This window comes from Rhinopithecus roxellana, chromosome 20 (genome assembly GCF_007565055.1).
Source record: "Rhinopithecus roxellana isolate Shanxi Qingling chromosome 20, ASM756505v1, whole genome shotgun sequence".
Classification (NCBI taxonomy): Eukaryota; Metazoa; Chordata; class Mammalia; order Primates; family Cercopithecidae; genus Rhinopithecus; species Rhinopithecus roxellana.
The window spans coordinates 24,189,821-24,207,992 of NC_044568.1; the positions used below are offsets into that span (position 1 = coordinate 24,189,821).

General features: G+C 52.4%; 1 protein-coding gene and 1 pseudogene across 3 annotated transcripts; one reads left to right on the plus strand and one right to left on the minus strand.

Moving 5' to 3' along the window:
* Positions 1–1,581: 1,581 nt before the first annotated feature.
* On the minus strand, positions 1,582–5,114 carry CIAO2B (cytosolic iron-sulfur assembly component 2B). Of its 2 annotated transcripts, XM_010355151.2 has the most exons (5): positions 3,735–5,114; positions 3,499–3,578; positions 3,126–3,251; positions 2,301–2,346; positions 1,582–1,824 (listed from the first exon to the last, which is right to left on the minus strand). In XM_010355151.2, the coding sequence occupies exons 1-5, from the start codon at positions 4,336–4,338 to the stop codon at positions 1,727–1,729; spliced, it is 954 nt and encodes a 317-aa protein (XP_010353453.2). In that variant the 5' UTR covers positions 4,339–5,114; the 3' UTR covers positions 1,582–1,726. The 2 variants fall into 2 exon arrangements, with proteins under 2 accessions (XP_010353453.2, XP_030780624.1); XM_030924764.1 differs by lacking the exon at positions 2,301–2,346.
* LOC104655662 lies at positions 4,785–16,889 on the plus strand (annotated as a pseudogene). The gene is made up of 12 exons (XR_004055398.1): positions 4,785–5,218; positions 10,643–10,847; positions 11,809–11,950; positions 12,784–12,917; positions 12,999–13,257; positions 13,686–13,784; positions 14,069–14,212; positions 14,334–14,414; positions 14,687–14,831; positions 15,247–15,384; positions 15,889–15,961; positions 16,425–16,889. The product of XR_004055398.1 is annotated as a cocaine esterase-like (transcript).
* Positions 16,890–18,172: the final 1,283 nt, after the last annotated feature.

An 18,172-nucleotide genomic window follows, 5' to 3' on the forward strand; every position in this document is an offset into this window, starting at 1 on the left:
CTCTTACTCAACACTGCGGGTGACACACGCCTTTGGGAGAGCTGATCAAGAGGGTGTCTCAGGTTCCCTTCAACAGAGAAGTCTGATGTCACTGCCCTTACCAGGGACCAGACGGCGCATCACTAACAGCAGGAAAAGCTGGCATCACACAACAACTAGTGGATTTATAAAATATATATGCCACTCCTGGGCAGGGTTTTCATCAAAAAGCTCAAACCTGGACTCATTGAGGCCTTTAGACCAACTTCCAGTTACAGACAACACAAATCAGGAACAAATCAGACTGCAGGACTGGGACTTCTCTGAACTTTTCCAAAAAATCACTGTGAAGACAAAGGGCCAGGTGTATTGGTTCACACCTGTAATCCCAGCACTTTGTGAGGCTTGAGCCTGGGAGTTTGGGACCAGCTTAGGCAACATAGGCAGACCCAGTCTCTACAAAAAATTAAAAAACTAGCTTGGCATGGTAGCACATGCCTGTAGTCCCAGCTACTCGGGAGACTGAGGCAGGAGGATCACTTGGGCTTAGGAGGTTGAGGCTACAGTGAGCTCTGATCGCATCACTGCACTCCAGCCCGGGTGGCAGAGCAATACACTACCTCTTAATAAAATGTTTTTTTGAATTAAAAAAACTGAAAAACAGCTAGGTGTGATGCTCAAGCCTGTAATCCCAGTGCTTTGGCAGACCAGGTGAGAGAATTGCTTGAGGACAAGAATTTGAGACCAGGCTGGGCAACACAGCAAGGCTTCATCTCTACCAAAAAATAAAAAAAATAAAATTTTAAAATTGGACTGGTTGGGATGGCTCATACCTGTAATCCCAATATTTTGGGAGGATGAGGCAGGAGGATCACTTAAGCCCAGGAGCTAGAGACCGGCCTGGGCAACCTAGGGAGACCCTGTCTCTACAAGAAAATTAAAAATTAGCCAGGCACAGTGGTGCATGCCTACAGTTCCAGCTATTCGGGAGGCTGAGGTGGGAGGATCACTTGAGCCCAGGAGGTCAAGGCTGCAGAAAGGTATAATTGTGCCACTGTATTAATCCAAGCTACTTGGGAGGCCAAGGCTGGAGGATTGCTTGAACCCAGGAGATGGAGGCTGCAGTGAGTTACAATCTTGCCACTGCACCTGGGCCTGGGCAACAGGGTAAGACCCTGTTTCAAAAACAAAACAAAAACAACTATGAATGACATATTAGGGAAATCCAGATATGCCTGGGTATTAGATGGTGTTGAGGAACTGTTCATTTTCTGATCAGATGAAAGTATTGTGGCTATACAGGCTTACTCATCTAGACGGAGCTGTAGTACTTCAAAGTGAAGAGTCAAGTCTCTGCAGCTTACTCGCAAATACACTGATGTTTATATATGCACACATAAATAAGGCCAGTGTGTAATATGTCAATAACTACTGACTCTAGTGGTGGTGGTGGGCATACAGGCACATTCGTACACTACTCTTTCCATTTTGATTTTGTTTTACTTAAAGTTGCAAGTACACCACCCTTCAGAGGCACTTACCACCACCATCCTCCCTCAAACTCCAAATGACTCCACCAAGATGAAAGACACCAAAGCATGCTGGGAACTGAATATAAATTAACTTTATTACAAAAACCAAAATGTTAGTTTCTCATTGTGAGTGATTCAAGAAAACAAGGGTAAGAGCCCTGGCAGGAGCTGGGACCAGGACACCAGTATGCAGGTTGAGGGGCCAAAGGCCAGGCTCAGGGGCGGGCTGACAGGCACTGATTCACAACCTCCAGGAGATGGGTGTTCTCCAAGGCAGCTGCCACCCGCTCCTTATCTGCAAGCTGCTTGTTCACTAGGTGGGAAGGAGAGTGTGGGGAAGGCAGAGTCAAAGCTAAGCTCTGGCCAGAGTGCTAGCCAGCCCTACCTCTGAACCTCTGTATAGGATATGTCCCCCACAGCAACACAGCCCTCCTGTCACCTTCTCCCCAGGACCCCACACCTTGATTAGGCTACTTCAACCACCTGAGCCCACCTAGCCTGTCTTCTTAGGATCCCTCCCCCTGGCTGCCTCCCACGCTGCTGAAGTCTGACACACTCTGGTCCTGTATATTTGGTGAGAGGGATTTGGGAGAAGAGGACATGGTAAGCACAGGAGATTCTCATCAGGCCAGCTTTGGTCTAGGCTATAACCTACATTGAGGAGTCTCTGGCAATTTCACTCACGCAGTTACCCATCCCCTGTCTTGCCGACAGACTCCTGGGCAAAGGGGAAGCCTCAGACTGCTTAGGGTGCCTGAGCCAATACCCTCACCACCAGTCCACCCTTACCTGCATGCTCTGAGGCATGGGTCCCCGGAGTAATGTGCACGTCCATCTGGGAGGGAGATAACCAGGGCCTGAACACCCACCCACTGACCCACGCTTTTCCCTGCTGCCCCCAAACCCTCAGGCACCATCTCCAGCTGATCCTTCCTCCTAAACATACCTTTGGACTCTGGCCCTTCCATTACACCCCAAACCCATCCACAGGTATTCCAATTCTTTTTTTTTTCCAAGACTGAGTCTTTCCCAGGCTGGAGTGCAGTAGCGCGATCTCAGCTCACTGCAACCTCTGTCTCCCAGGTTCAACTTGATTCTCCCGCCTCAGTCTCCCGTGTAGCTGGGACCACAGGCGCACGCCACCACGCCCCGCTAAGTTTTGTATTTTTAGTAGAGATGAGGTTTCACCATGTTGGCCAGGCTGGTCTCCAACTCCTAACCTCAGGTGATCCACCCACCTCAGCCTCCCAAAGTGCTGGGATTACAGGGGTGAGCCACCGCGCCCGGCCCTAGCTATTCCAATTCTATCCAAAGAACTTGCCCACTACTGCTGATTTAAAGGCCTGCCTGTGCCCCATCCCTGGTCCAAACCCATGTGCAGCTCCCTGCTGCCCTTCCTGCCACACTCTTCAATACTTTTCTCCACTTTCCAGCTCAGATCTTTATCCTTGTCACATCGACTTGAAAAGCTTCCTCCCAGTTTCCTCTCTGATAATTGGGATCCTTCCAGGCTCCACTCTGATGTCCTCTCCATGTTCATGCTCTCCCAGTCCCCATCCTCAGCAGTAGACCCTCAATGCCTGGTCCCACTCCCGAGGCTCAGCTCCAACTGACCTTGAAACGCTGAGGAAGAGAGCGCAGAAGCTTGACCTTGATGGACAGGCCAATAAGGGTGGCCATGCTGCAGTGCGGAATGGTTGGTGTGAAGGCCACAGCCACTGTACTCTCGGGGTCGCTAACCTGGTTGTGGAGGGAACATGTCAAGAGTCAACCACTCTCAGCCCAAGGCCCCTCTTCTTAGTTTGTTGCTTTGGGCAAATCATCCAACTTCCATGGGCCTCGGCTTCAACACCCATAAAATATGCACAACAATCTCCCTTCCCAAAGATACCCTTCGGTGTCCGTGAGCGGAGAGCACGCCAGCTCCTGGTGCACAGAAACCTTTCTGACTCTCTGGAGCAATTCGCTCCCCTCAGAAGTGACTCACCTGAACCCGCACCTGCTCTACTACATTCAACTCCTCTAGCGTCAGTGGATGCTCCGGGTCATTGATGGAGCGAATCAGATGTGGGAAGTGAAGGAAAAGGGACTCTGCGCCCTTGCCCGCTCAGAACTCTCTGCCAGGAACGCCCGGCTGGGATGCGGCTCCACCAGCCGCTGGACATCACTGCTCCCCCGACCGCAAGCCCTCGGAACCCTCCCGCGCCCAGCAGCGGCGGATATCGAAGATCTCGCGTGCATCGATGCTGTCGGGAACCTGCTCGTCCTCCTCGCCCGCCGTCACAGGCCGCTCCCCAGAGCGCTGGTAGATGAGGGGGTTGGCATTCTCCAGGAGGCCGCCGCCGCCGACCCCGCCGACCCCGCCGCCGCCTACCATCGCGGAATCACCGCCGCCAACCCTAGCAGGCGTGCGCTTCCGCTCCTGCCCGCGCACTTCCGGAGAACGGGAAGGGGGCGTGGCGTGGCGACGGGGTCGCACGAGGGACATGCCGCGTTGGGGGTTCTCCGCCTGAGGTGTAAGAGAAGCGGTGACCACGATGTTGGCTGCGCGGACCCGGGAACGTGATGGTCGCTGGAGCAAAGGCGCTGAGAAGGGACCCCGGTGGCGCTGGGTCATGCGAGCCCGTAGCGGGCTGAAACGTAGAGGCCAGAGCCAGGTCTCAGGGGGCACAAAAGGCGGTCGGAGGTGGTCCCCACACCGCCTCCTCCGGGAAGTCGGGCTGGCCGAGAGCTCCCGTATCCACGACGGTTGGTCGCCTCTGGCCTGGCAGGGCTCCTTATGTCTTGGGACCTCCCGGTGACCCGCCTGCGTCCCCTGCTGCACCATAGGCCCGGGAGTGCGGTGTCCTCATCGCTCGGACCGGCAGGCGCTCGTGAAATGTTTGTCAAGTGGATAAATGACCATGGCCGTGGTCTCCGCGGGAGGTGAGGAAACTGAAAGCCACAGAGGCAAAGGGGGGCGCTCCTTAAGAAGTGCCGCGGTCACGTGTACATTTCGAAAGAAGGGCGTGACTGAGTAGGGAGGGGACCACGGAGACCCTCAGACCCTGGACTGTAAGGGGATGAGGGACCATGATGGGGGACCCAAGAGACTGACTCCCGAAAGCAAGGAGGAGTTTCCAGAATGAAGGGTGCCTTCAGGCCTCCCTGCCTTTGCTCAAGCGGTTCCTTCACCCCGATCAAGTTCCTTCCCATTTCTCCATCTGTGGGGATCCTGAACGTGCACCTCCTCAGAGAAGCCCTCCTGGGTTCTCCAATTCTAGTTTATTGCTCCCTCCTATCGATCCTCCAGCAAGCTCATCGGGCCTGTGGACAAGGACAGGTTTGAGGAGAGGATTCCCCGGATCGTGGAGGGGCTACAGAACCGCGCAGCCCGTTCCGAGAATGCAAAGGGGCCCGGGCAGAAGGGAAGTGGCCGTGCCCGGGCCTTCCTGCCACTAGATCCCCACCCACCTATGACTGCTCAGTCCTGCTCTCCTGCCAGACCCACCTTTTCCTGGCCCAAACCAGCGCACCCCGCGCACTCTTTGCTCAGTCCAAACTCCGAGGCTGGGGGAGGCCAAACCCGGGGCAGTCTCTGGGTGAACAACAGCGTGTCTACCGGCAGCGAACCGAGACCAGCGAGCCGACCATGCGACTGCACCGACTTGGCGCGCGGCTGAGTGCGGTGGCCTGTGGGCTCCTGTTGCTTCTCGTCCAGGGCCAGGGTGAGGCTCCCGCGGAGGGGCGACAGGGACCGGAGTCAGATCTGCCAAATGCTGCGGAGGCAGAACCTGACAGTGCGGGAGGGAAGGCGCCTGGGAGGTAGGAGCTGGTGGAGATGAGAGCGTGGAACTCGTGATCCCCACGCGACGCCTCCCAGCCACCCAAGGTGAGCTCTTAGAAGCCCAGAAAGGTTCGGGCTGCGGGACACCACGGTGAGGAGCCAGCGGACTACAGGGGCCCCAGGAGCGCCGGCACATGCCAGGCCGGGTCGGCAGCCCTGGGTCGGAGTGGGTGAGGGATTGGGGGTGCGGGGATTCAGTCCATTTCCCTCTTATGATTGTGGTTGTGGCCGGTGCTGCCCGCAGATCATAACAATAACAGCTTCTCAGCCGGGCGCGGTGGCTCAAGCCTGTAATCCCAGCACTTTGGGAGGCCGAGACGGGCGGATCACGAGGTCAGGAGATCGAGACCATCCTGGCTAACACAGTGAAACCCCGTCTCTACTAAAAAAAATACAAAAAAAAACACTAGCCGGGCGAGGTGGCGGGCACCTGTAGTCCCAGCTACTCGGGAGGCTGAGGCAGAATGGAGTAAACCCAGGAGGCGGAGCTTGCAGTGAGCTGAGATCCGGCCACTGCGCTCTAGCCTGGGCGACAGAGCAAGACTCCGTCCCAAAAAACAAAAACAAAAACAAAACACAAAACACAAAAAAACAATAACAGCTTCTCAAAGCATCTGGCTCTGAGTGTGTTGCGTCCTTAGCCAGGGGGGCGCCCTGACCCCTCCAAAGGGGCCTCAGACAAGGTTAGTGGTCCTTGGGGAACAGAAGCCCCCGGGTGCCAGATCATAAAGCAGACCAAGAGGCCGAAGTGGCTGGGTGCGATTAATGCCTGTAATCCTAACCCCTTGGAAGACCGAGGGGGAGAATCGCTTGAGCCCCGGAGTTGGAGGCCAGCCTGGGCAACACAGTGAGACTCAGAGTGTACAAAAAATTAAAAGAAATTAGTGGGCCGTGGTGGCCTGTGACCTGTAGTCCCAGCTACTTGGGAAGTTGAGGTGGGAGGATCACTTTAGCAGAGGAGGTTGAGGCTGCAGTGAGCCTTCTTGGCACTACTGCACTCTGCCAGCCTGGGTGATAAAGCAAAAATCTGTCTTTAAAAAAAAAAAAAACAGCCAAAGAGCTTGTGGTGTCCCTCATGCCATTGACCTCATCCTGGGCAAGTACACAACTTGGCTTCCAGGGCAAAGGTGATGGCTCTGTGTGCCTGCCAGGGTTCTCCAGGCCCTTATCAGAAGCTCCGGGAGTGTTTCGGCCTTTGGTCCTGTCACCCGAAATGCTCCTAAGTGTATGATCTGACTGTCTCTCCTGAACTTCTCCCAATTTAATCTGCCCAGGTGGAGTCCATACTCCCCCCACCCCATGGTGCACTCCTGCAGGGCTCCCTCTCAGTTCCTGTCCTTGACCACATTCTAGAGTTCACCAGGAGCCCAGGCATGAAGATTTGCCCAGCCTCACAGATGGCTACCTTTTAAAATATTTTGGGCCAGGCACAGTGGTTCACACCTGTTATCCCAGCACTTTGAGAGATGGAGATGGGAGGATCACTTAAGGCTAGGAGTTAGAGACCAGCTTGGGCAACAAGACTTGTCTCTATCAAAAAAAAAAAAAAAAAAAAGAGACATGGTGGCACACATGTGTACTCCCAGCTACTCAGGAGGCTGAGATGGGAGGATCTCAAGCCTAGGAGGCTGAGGCTGCAGTGAGCTGTAATTGCACCACTGCACTCCAGTCTGGGCAACAGATGGAGACCTTGTCTGGCAATATATACAGACATACACACACACACACACACACACACACACACACACACACACACACGTTTGGGTTGGACCCACATTCAGGAAAAAATAATTGAAAAGCCATAGGAGGGTACAGGTGATGTGTGCCGTACTCTTTTTACCCAACCAGTCCTGGCTTCTCCTCAGGGATTTTCAAAGTTTCCATGGCATGCACTGGAAACTGCCTGCTTACACTGCAGTACACACAGTGCCCAGCAATTTACACAAGAATAGATGTGTGTACTTGTCCTTGATTTTCATCTAAACGGTCATAAAATCACCTACTTTCTGGGGCCAGGCTTTTCCACTTTCTAACACATAGGGTGGCCTCCACACACGCCTACATGGTAGAGCTTCTTCCTACTGATTAATGGAAGGGCTTCTCTCAAGGATGAAGCAGGTAATGAATCTCTTTATTACGTGAGTTGATGTAACAGGTCTCTAACCAGGGACATTTCAGCAGGTGACATCCTTTGCTGTAACAAACATCAGGCATCAGTGGCCAGTGGCCACAGGGAATTACCTGGATAGACATCCCCTCCAGCAAGGAATTGTGTGCAGGAGCGTGTTACTGGGGAGAGGAGTGGGCCTTTTGACTTGGAGACATTGTAAAAATGTCTTCTCTGGTGCCTGTAAATGTCTACTGACCCCGGCCTCACCCACACCAGGTGGCATCAAACATGTTGATCCATGTTGAACTGACAGGTGTAGGGTGGCACTGGCTCCCTAAGGCTGTTTTGTTTTTTGACTTTTTTTTTTTTTTTCTTGAGACAGGGTCTGACTCTGTTGCTCAGGCTTGAGTGCAGTGGTGCCATCTCGAATTACTGCAACCTCTGCTTGGTGGGTTCAAGTGATTCTCATGCCTCAGCCTCCCAAATAGCTGGGTCTACAGGCACACGGCACCACACCCAGCAAATTTTTGTATCTTTTGGTAGAGATGGGGTTTCACCATGTTGGCCAGGCTGGTCTTGAACTCCTAATCTCAAGTGATCCACCCACCTCAGCCTCCCAAAGTGCTGGGATTACAGACATCAGCCACTGCGCCTGGCCTGTGTTTGGATTTTTTATTATGGAACTGGGCTCAGATTTCCCAAACCCTACAGAAACAGAACCTGAGATTCCAAAAGGGAAGGTGCCAGGCAGGTGGGAGCTGGTGGGAATAACTACAGCAGGTGAACCTTCCTGAGACACAGAGAGGGTCAAGGCTGCTAGAGGGCTGCACAGCACCAAGGGATGAGCCAAGTCTGAGGTAGAAAGAGTAATGTACCAAATCCAACGTACCCATTGTCCACCTTCAGCAATGATGAAGATCTTGTTTTTTTGTTTTAAATCAGCTTTCTCAGGTTGAATATAACCGGGTGTTTTCTGGATGGCCACCTCCCCCTTGCACCATTATTTGAAGCAAATCCCAGACATCATATCTGTACATTTTTCATCATATCCTACTAAAACAAAAGGAACATAAATGTATGTGTGTATTTCCATAACATATTGTTCTCAATTTAATGAAATATATAATCGAATATTCTTTTAATGTTTATAAATGATACTTGTATTAATACAAGTTTGTTTTTTTTTTTAAATCAGGATTCAAATAAGGTTCCTACTTTGCAAATTGGTAGGCATTTCTTTTTTTCTTTTTTTTTTTGAGACGGAGTCTCACTCTGTCGCCCAAGCTCACTGCAATGTCTGCCCCCCAGGTTCAAGGGATCCTCAAGCCTCACCCTCCCAAGTAGCTGGAATTACAGGCACACGCCACCACACATGGCTAATTTTTGTATTTTCAGTAGAGATAGGGTTTCACCATATCAGCCAGGCTCGTTTCGAACTCCTAACCTCAGGTGATCTGCCCACCTTGATCTACCAAAGTGCTTGAATTACAGGCATGAGCCTCCATGTCCCACCAATTCTCTTGGATTTATACTTAGGAGTGGAATTGCTGAGTCATATGGCAGCTCTATGTTTAATCCCTTGAAAAACTGCCAGACTGTTTTCCAAAGCAGCTGCACCATTTTACCTTCCCACCAGCAATGTATGAAAGTTCCAAGTTTTCCACCTCCTTACCAACACTTATTATCATATGTCATTTTTATGTGTTTCTTGAATCTCTTTCAGTCTCCAAATTTACCTTCTGCCTCTCTTTTATGTTCTTTCTAAATTTTGTTGCATGTTGAAGAAACCACTTTATTTGTTCTGGAGAAGATCCCACCATTTAGGTTTTGCTGATTGCATCCCAGTGGAGTCTCTAACTGTTCTTCTGTCCCCTGTCAACCCTGTAAACTTGTATTTATATTCTAGAGACATAATCAGATTTGGGTTTTAGGTTTTATTTTGTTTTGTTTTTTGGAGGACTACTTCACATGTGGTGCTGTGTACTTCTGAAAGAAAATATGTAATATCTGGTTGCCTTGCTTTTTGTGATACGACAAAATGAGTAGTTGACATCACAGTGAGAATTCAATGTGCATTACTCTTACTGTGAATGAGGTAAAGATCTCTTTGTTTATTTGAGAGACACTGATTTTTATTGCTTATTCTGAACATATTCTTATGCTGCTTTTCCTTTTGTGTAGCTGGCATATTCTTTGTAGAAATTCTTTATCTATTAAGAGGACTGAGTTTCTCTGTTAGGTGATTTTCAGTCACTTTCTCCCTCCTTGATCCCTACAGCAGTCATGCTATGCTTTTATTGTTGGAGACTGTGTTTTGCTTTGTTGCCTAGGCTAGAGTACAAGGGCCAGATCATAGCTCATGCAGCATGGAACCCCTTCTGCCTTAGCCTCCTGAGTAGCTGAGTAGCTGGGAATATAGGCCCACACCACCATGCCAATACAGGCCCACACCACCACACCCAGAGACTATGCTTTTTTGTTTTTGTTTTTGTTTTTTTGAGACAGGTTCTCACTCTGTCACCCAGGCTGGAGTGCAGTGACCCCATCATGGCTCATGTAGCCTCAACCTCCCAGGCTCAAGCAGTCCTCCCACCTTAGCTGGCCAAGTAGCTGGGGCTACAGGCATGCACCAACACTCCCCGATAATTTATTTTCTTGATTTTTTTTGCAGAGACAGAGTCCCACTATGGTCCCCAGGCCGCTGCGGTGCTTTTTATGTCCCAGTCACAGCCATACTTCTCTCTTGTAGCTCTTTTCACCAACATCACTCATGGTTTGGAGGATGCTTTATTTATGTCATTTCTTGCCACCTTGGACATGACATCCCTGAGGACAAGAACCTTGCCTGCCCAATTCCCACCATCATCCTACTGTCACATGACCTGGCACACAGTTGAAGGGACACTCTAGTCCCAACAAGGTCATGTGACCCCTTGTTTGAAGGTCCTAGGGCTGAATGATGATGTCGGGCCCCAAGAAGCCTCAGCCTGGTGGGATGGAGACAGGCCCAGGAAGGCAGAGCGAGAAGGGAGTGTCACAGGCAGGAAGTTCGTAAAGCCTGTCTTTATAGATCAGGATCCCTTGAGCTAAGCTGAGGATGGCAAGGAGGCAGCAATACCAACAGTCTGGTAGGGCAACCAATTGGACTGTCTGGTAGGACAGACCCAACTGTGATGTCTGTCTCTCTGCCCACAGGCCAGGACTCTGCCAGTCCCATCCGGACCACACACACGGGCCAGGTGCTGGGGAGTCTTGTCCATGTCAGGGGCACCGAAACCGGGGTCCATACCTTCCTGGGAATTCCCTTTGCCAAGCCACCTCTCGGTCCGCTGCGATTTGCACCCCCTGAGCCCCCTGAATCTTGGAGTGGTGTGAGGGATGGAACTACCCATCCGGATGCGTAAGCTCTCCCAGGGGTCCAGGGAACTCCAGGCCCTGGGACAGGGGTGGGGATGCTCTGAGCTCAGCTAGGCTGCAATTGTCATGTCACCTAAACCCCCACAGCCAGTTTTCCTTCTGAGTTTCGTGGATCCCCACGTGCATTTTTCCAATGAGCATGCTGAGGCTGGGGAGGGTGAATAACTTCTCAGACTCCTGGCTCAAGGCTTGGCATTCGGGAGGCATTGGCTCCAGGTGCTGAAGGGAGGGGCAGAGACACAGATCTCCCCAGATTCTGGTTATGCCAAGCTTTCTCTGCCACCAGGGGCAGGTGTCTCTGGGAAAGGTTCGATGTAGCTCTATGAACCTTGTAGGAGCCCCTAACTCTAGTGGCAGATGTTGCAAATAGCTGAAGAGAACAGTAGTGGTAGCTTCCTGGGGACCTGCACTCTCCACGGTCACTGTGTCCACCAACAGGGCCAGGAGCCATTGGCCAAGAGACGTGTATATTTTTCCAACTGGAGGCCATGTGGGAATGATGAGTTTTTGAGAGTTTAGACTTGGGATGAGGGACATCCCACTGCCCTTCTCATGAGAAATTAACATCCATTCACTCATGTAGCACACATATGTGGGCTACTCCCCTGTGCCAGCCCTGAGGGGGTACAGCGATATAGTGGTGAATGTCAACACATGCAGCAATGGTTCTCATAGAAACCCCTAAGAGTTAAGGCTTCCGGTGTCGGGAGGAGTGATACCCAAGGTCCTCACTGACCTCAAGACCCCCCTGGAAGTCCAAGCTCCATCCCAGCTTCCCCAGAGCCTGTGGCCTGTAACTTGGTGGGAAGGGATTTTTGAGAGGGATCATGTGTGAGCAGGATATTGTGAGAAGGGGCTGAGGGTGGTTGGGGGCACATCTGAACCCAGGGTCTGGTTTCGGCCATGATGCAACCACTGGACTGATTGTTTGCTCTGGTTACCAGGTGTCTTCAGGACCTCACCATAATGGATTTAGAGGTTCAGAGCCAAGTCAATGTAACCATCCCTTCCGTCTCCATGTCTGAGGACTGCCTGTACCTCAGCATCTACACGCCGGCCTATAGCCATGAAGGCTCTAACCTACCGGTGAGTGTCAGGCCACAGTTCACTGGGAGTTGGAGGACAGTTCTGCAAGAAGCTGGAAAGGACAATATTAGCTCAGGCCCTGCTACAGAGTGGACCATGCTGAGAAACTTCTCACTGTCAGGTCCAGGAAATGCTCCTTACCCAGGCTGGGCAGCTGGCCCCTGGGCATGAGGTCACAGAGTTCTGGCTGCTCCCAGAGGTCAAAGGCTGTGGCTCTGGGCTGGACCCAGGACTCACCCAGCCAACTCACACCCAGGACATTCACTCAAGTGCCCAAGGGCTGCACCTTGAGGTTACCAAGAATCCCAGCCATGGATAATTTGTTGGGACTATGAGAATGGGCACACACAAAAAGTTTTTTTTTGTTAGAGATGGCATCTTGCTCTGTTGCCCAGGCTACAATGCAGTGCCATGAACATAGCTCTTTGTAACCTCGAATTCCTGGGCGATCTTCTCACTTCAGCCTCCTGAATAGCTGGGACTGCGGACCTAATTTTTAAAACATTTTCTGTTCAAACGAGGTCTGTTTTCTTCAGGCTAATGATATTTTTGATTAATATTCATGTGGAGCCATCACCCCTTTTCTTTCCACTTTGGAGTGTTTTCTCGGACTAAGGAAACCATGCTTTGAAACAAGGGGTAGAACCCAAAGGTTTGGAGGCCTAGTCTTCCTGATAGATCTTCGATGCCTAGCCTGTGGCCCACATAATTTATTTGTGCTGGAGTTCCAATGGGGAGGTAGACAGAGGCAAAGCACTGGTTGGTCTAGGTAGTGGCCCTGGTGGGGTTCAGGCTGGATGGGAGCATGATGGTAGCTGCCTTGATTTCCCCAGGTGATGGTGTGGATCCACGGTGGTGGACTTGTTTGTGGCATGGCTTCCATGTATGATGGTTCCATGCTGGCCGCCTTTGAGAATGTGGTGGTGGTCACCATCCAGTACCGCCTGGGTGTCCTGGGCTTCTTCAGGTGAGACTAGGTCTGGGCTGGGCAATGAGGGCTGAGCGGGGCCAGGACAGCCCTGTGATCCCTGTCCCTGCTACTTCTCAGCACTGGAGACAAGCATGCAACCGGCAACTGGGGCTACCTGGACCAAGTGGCCGCACTACGCTGGGTCCAGCAGAATATCGCCTACTTTGGAGGCAACCCTGACCGTGTCACCATTTTTGGCGAGTCTGCGGGTGGCACGAGTGTGTCGTCGCTTGTTGTGTCCCCCATGTCCCAAGGACTCTTCCATGGGGCCATCATGGAGAGTGGCGTGGCCCTGCTGCCTGGCCTCATTGCCAGCTCAGCAGATGTTATCTCCACGGTGAGTGCCCTCAGCTGCGGAGGCCTAGGCCTGCTACCTCCTCTCATACCCCTCAGAGCCTCTGTCTGTTAACCAGGGATGACAAGAGCCATTCAGGAGCAGGCACCAGGAGCTGCTGCCTACCTTGGAATTGCTGGGGGCTCCAGGGTCAGAATGCACATCCTTCTGCCATTGCAGAGGCCAAGTTTGTTCTGTGGCCTCTGTGCAAAGTTGTCACCCTAGGGATCCCCATCATGAGGAGAACCATCTAGGCAGATGGGATGGTCCTTCTGTCTGGGACTTCTGAGTTGGAACAGTGTCAGACCTGCAGGAATTCATATGGAATACCCTGTGAGATTTGGGGTGCCCCTGTTCTTGGCCAGGGCATTGGGCAAACTCCTGTCCTCTACCTGGAAGGATGAGGCAGCTCCTGCCTGCTCCCTTTGCAGGTAGTGGCCAGCCTGTCTGCTTGTGAGCAAGTTGACTCTGAGGCCCTAGTGGGCTGCCTGCGGGGCAAGAGTAAAGAGGAGATTCTTGCAATTAACAAGGTCGGTCTAAACAGTTGTGGGTGTAGAGGAAGGGGTGCAGTAGGCATGGGGCTCTCAGGCCTGCATGCTCCTCATATTCCCTGGGCATATTACCTCATCTGCATGCCTGGGTATCGTAGCCCTGGGTGGGGACTGAAGGTTGGTGCATGCCCGAGCCAGGCATTGATCTCCTGGGGTGGATATGAGCATCTGGAGGTGAACCAGGAAGGAGTGGAAGGTACTCAGTGGTCATCGGAAGATGTCTGGGACCCAGCCTTTTTCCCTGACCTTGCATTTCCCCTCAGCCGTTCAACATGATGATCCCTGGTGTAGTGGATGGGGTCTTCCTGCCCAGGCATCCACAGGAGCTGCTGGCCTCTGCCGACTTTCAAGCTGTCCCCAGCATCATTGGTGTCAACAATGATGAATTCGGCTGGATCATCCCCAAAGTGAGGCCCAACCCAAGCCCTCAAGTGCCTGGGGAGCCCATCTGGTCGTGGGGAGTGTTCAGGGCTTTGTAGTTCCAGACACATCCCATCCCCAACTGTAGACTCTCTCCCGGCCACCCAGGTCACAGGTATCTATGACACCCAGAAGGAAATGGACAGAGAGGACTTCCAGGCTGTTCTGCAGAAAATGTTAACGCTGATGGTAAGGCTCCTGGGGTCCCTCGCCAATGGAGAGGGGCTCCTCTCCTGTCCTGAGGCAGAGGAAATTCAACCCCCAGATACCCTGCCTATGTAGTGACCCCCATGAGCAAAGGCCCGAGTGTGTGTGTGCTTGGGGGTGGGGTCACCTCAGAGTCATGCCTTTGCTCCCCCTTCCTGTTCCATTTCACGGTCCGTCTCCCTAAGCCCGAGGCCACCTCCTCCTTGCCCTTGACATCCAGCCTAACCTGCCTCTTCCTGATCCACCTGGGGTAGATGTTGCCTCCTACATTTGGTGACCTGCTGATGGAGGAGTACACTGGGGACAATGGGAAGCCCCAGAGCCTCCAAGCCCAGTTCCAGGAGATGATGGCAGACTCCATGTTCGTGATCCCTGCACTCCAAGTAGCACATTTTCAGCGTGAGTATATTTGGACCTAAGGCCTGACTGGCAGGGGTACAGCTCAGGGCTGTGGGTCCCAGGTGAGACCTGCTGCTGTCCCGGGTCCCCACCCATTGTTTTTGGGCACCTGGGACACTTGAGGTCCCTCACTGCAGTAAATCCTCATGGCTAGCCCAAGAGACAGACATTTCCCCATTTCACAGATGAGGAAATTGAAGTTAGGGACCTTCAGTGAGTTGCCCAAGATGATACAGCTAAGAAGTCCAAGGCCATGATTTATCCCGTCTCTTCCTCTGCTCCTGCCCCAGCCTGGGGCTCCACACCCCACTGTCCAGATTCCAGCCAGCTTTGGACCTAGGTATCTTATCACCATGGGTGAGGCAAGAAGGCTTCAGGGGAGGGGCCACTGTGTCACGGGCTGTCCACCCCACAGGTTCCCGGGCCCCTGTGTACTTCTATGAGTTCCAGCATCAGCCCAGCTGGCTCAAGAACATCAGGCCGCCGCACGTGAAGGCAGACCATGGTGATGAGCTTCCTTTTGTTTTCGGAACTTTATTCTGGGGCAACTACGGTGAGTCTTCTTCCTTTCCCGGGAGGTGGGCTGGATCCCTGGCTGGGTCCCTGAGGGGTGATTGATTGTCCTCACTGCCCAGATAAGGAAACTGAGGCTCAGAGACAGGATGAGATCAGGTGTCCAAGATTTTACAGCTCCAGAGGCTGTGCCAGGATTAGAATTCATGACTCTTCAGACTGTGGCCTGTGCTCCCTCCATCCCTCCCCACCCTTGGGTGTCTTCCTGGTGCAGAGCAGGTGTTTCAGGGACATGTTTGTTTCTTCAATGACTCCCAGTGACAGAAGGAAGAAGGGGCCTTCAGGGCCAGGAAGGATGGAGTCAGCCAGAGCCTGGGCCAAGGGGAAAGTTTGGAAAAGGGGATGGCTGGCTTCTGAGGGCGGTGGGAGAAAAAGCAGAGAAGCAGGACTTGGGACCGAGGGCTGGGGGGCCATAGACAAGCTCCACCTGGGATGCTGAGGTGGGACATCCTGACCAAGACACAGGTCCCCTTCCTCTCTGCAGTTAAATTCACTGAGGAGGAGGAGCGGCTAAGCAGAAAAATGATGAAGTACTGGGCCAACTTTGCTCGAAATGGGTGAGACGTCACACCCCTGCCTCAACCTCCCCGGGTTGGGGGGCTTGTGCCCATCCAGCAATCTCCTAGTCTAGGGTGACCTCATGATCACACCCGCATCCTTAATCACATGGTAGCCCCTTCCCCAGCCCCGGGACCCACTCGGACAGGGTGGGGGTGCCGTGGGGCAGTGGACATGCTCCATCTCCCTGGTCTAGCTGGAGGGTGGGCACCAGTGCTGTGCCACCGGCAGGGTCTCCCTCTCAGAGAGAGGGACACAACAGAGCCGGCCGCCCCGCCCCCACTGGAGCTGACACTAGCTGGAGGGAGTTTGTTTCCTGTTTCTGGAAGACGCCCCCCTCACTCCCTAAGCCCACCTGGCCTGCTTAGCTGCCTTGCCTGACCGGACTCAGGGTGCTCAGGTCTGGGCTCCAGGGGCTCAGAATGACCCTCGTATCGCCCTGCTGGGACGGCACGTCTATAGGAACCCCAACGGCGAGGGTCTGCCACACTGGCCGCTGTTCGACCAGGAGGAGCAATACCTGCAGCTGAACCTACAGCCTGCCGTGGGCCGGGCGCTGAAGGCCCACAGGTTCCAGTTCTGGAAGAAGGTGCTGCCCCAGAAGATCCAGGAGCTCGAAGAGCCTGAAGAGAGACACATAGAGCTGTAGCTCCCAGTGCCAGGGAGGAGGGGTTGGGCTCGCTTACAGGCGAGCATCAGCCTGATGTGCCCACACACGCCCACTGAGGAGAAAGAAGTTGATTCCTTCATTCATGTAGCCATTCATTCATTCTTCCGTCCATCCATTCAGAAAGCATTTATTAAGAACTTACTCAGGCATGAGGGCTCATATATGTAATCCCAGCTATTGGGGAGGCTGAGATGGGAGGATGGCTTGAGGCCAGAGGTTAGAGACCAGTCAGGGCAACACAGTGAGACCCCTTCTCAAAAAAAAAATAAAAAAGAGAGTGATTAGAAACTAAATAGGAAAGTTTTGAGTTTCAAGTCAGTGACAAGTAGAAAAGATTTTTAAAAAGCAAAGAAAACAAAATATAAGGAAAAGGAATATGAGAAAATTAAAAATAAAAAGAGAATAATAGGCCAGTCACTGTGGCTCATTCCTGTAATGCCAGCACTTTTGGGAGGTCAAGTTGGGCAGATCACCTGAAGACAGGAGTTAGAGATGATCTTGGCCAACATGGTGAAACCTCATCTCTTTGAAAAATACAAAAATTAGACGGGCGCAGTGGTGCACACCTGTAATCCCAGCTACTCAGGAGGCTGAGGCAGGAGAATCCCTTGAACCCAGGAGGCAGAGGTTGCAGTGAGCCAAGATTGTGCCACTGCACTCCACCCTGGGCAACAAGAGCGAGACTCCGTTCAAAAAAAGAGAATAGAAGAAGCTACTGCATGATGTCAGTTGCCAAACCTGCCACAGGTCCTCTCTTTTTAGACACACTAGATAGATCCCCGCAGTGAGCTCTGGTAAGACACTAGATAGATGCCCCCAGTGGAAACCCATCCTCACCAACAACCCACTGAGCCCTAGGCACTGTCGTCCCTCACCTCCACCTTCTCCCTGCCTTCTGTCTTCTCTCCTCTGAGCCCCCAGGCCTTTCCCATTTTGAGGGAGGTCCTCTGAAGAATATTGCCCACACCTGAGTGTGAGAAGCCTATGTCCGTTCATCCCTGAGAGGTCTTAAAAAAGTAAAAATAAATTCTTAAAAAAGCCTCTGTCTGCCTCTCCACAAGCCCCAGGTGCTCTTATATCTGTGCGTGTCCAACAGAAAACCTGGATACCGGAATCCTAGTGTCTTAGTCCATTCAGCTGCGATAGCAAAGATACTACTGGCTAGGCTAGGTGCAATGGCCCACACCTATAATCCCAGCACTTTGGGAGGCCGAGGTGGGCGGATCACTTGAGGCCAGGAGTTTGAGACCAGCCTGGCCAACATGATGAAACCCTGTCTCTACTAAAAATAAAAAAATTAGCCAGGCTTTATGGTGCACACCTAGAATGTCAGCTACTTGGGAGTCTGAGACACGAGAATCACAGGAACACAGGAGGCAGAGGTTGCAGTGAGCCAAGATTGCACCACTGCACTCCAGTTTGGGTCGCAGAGCGAGACCCTGCCTCATAAATAAATAAATTAAATTAATAAATAAGTAAAATTATCGGTTAGTCTGGAAATGGTGGCTCATGCCTTTAATCCCAGCACTTTTGCAGGCCG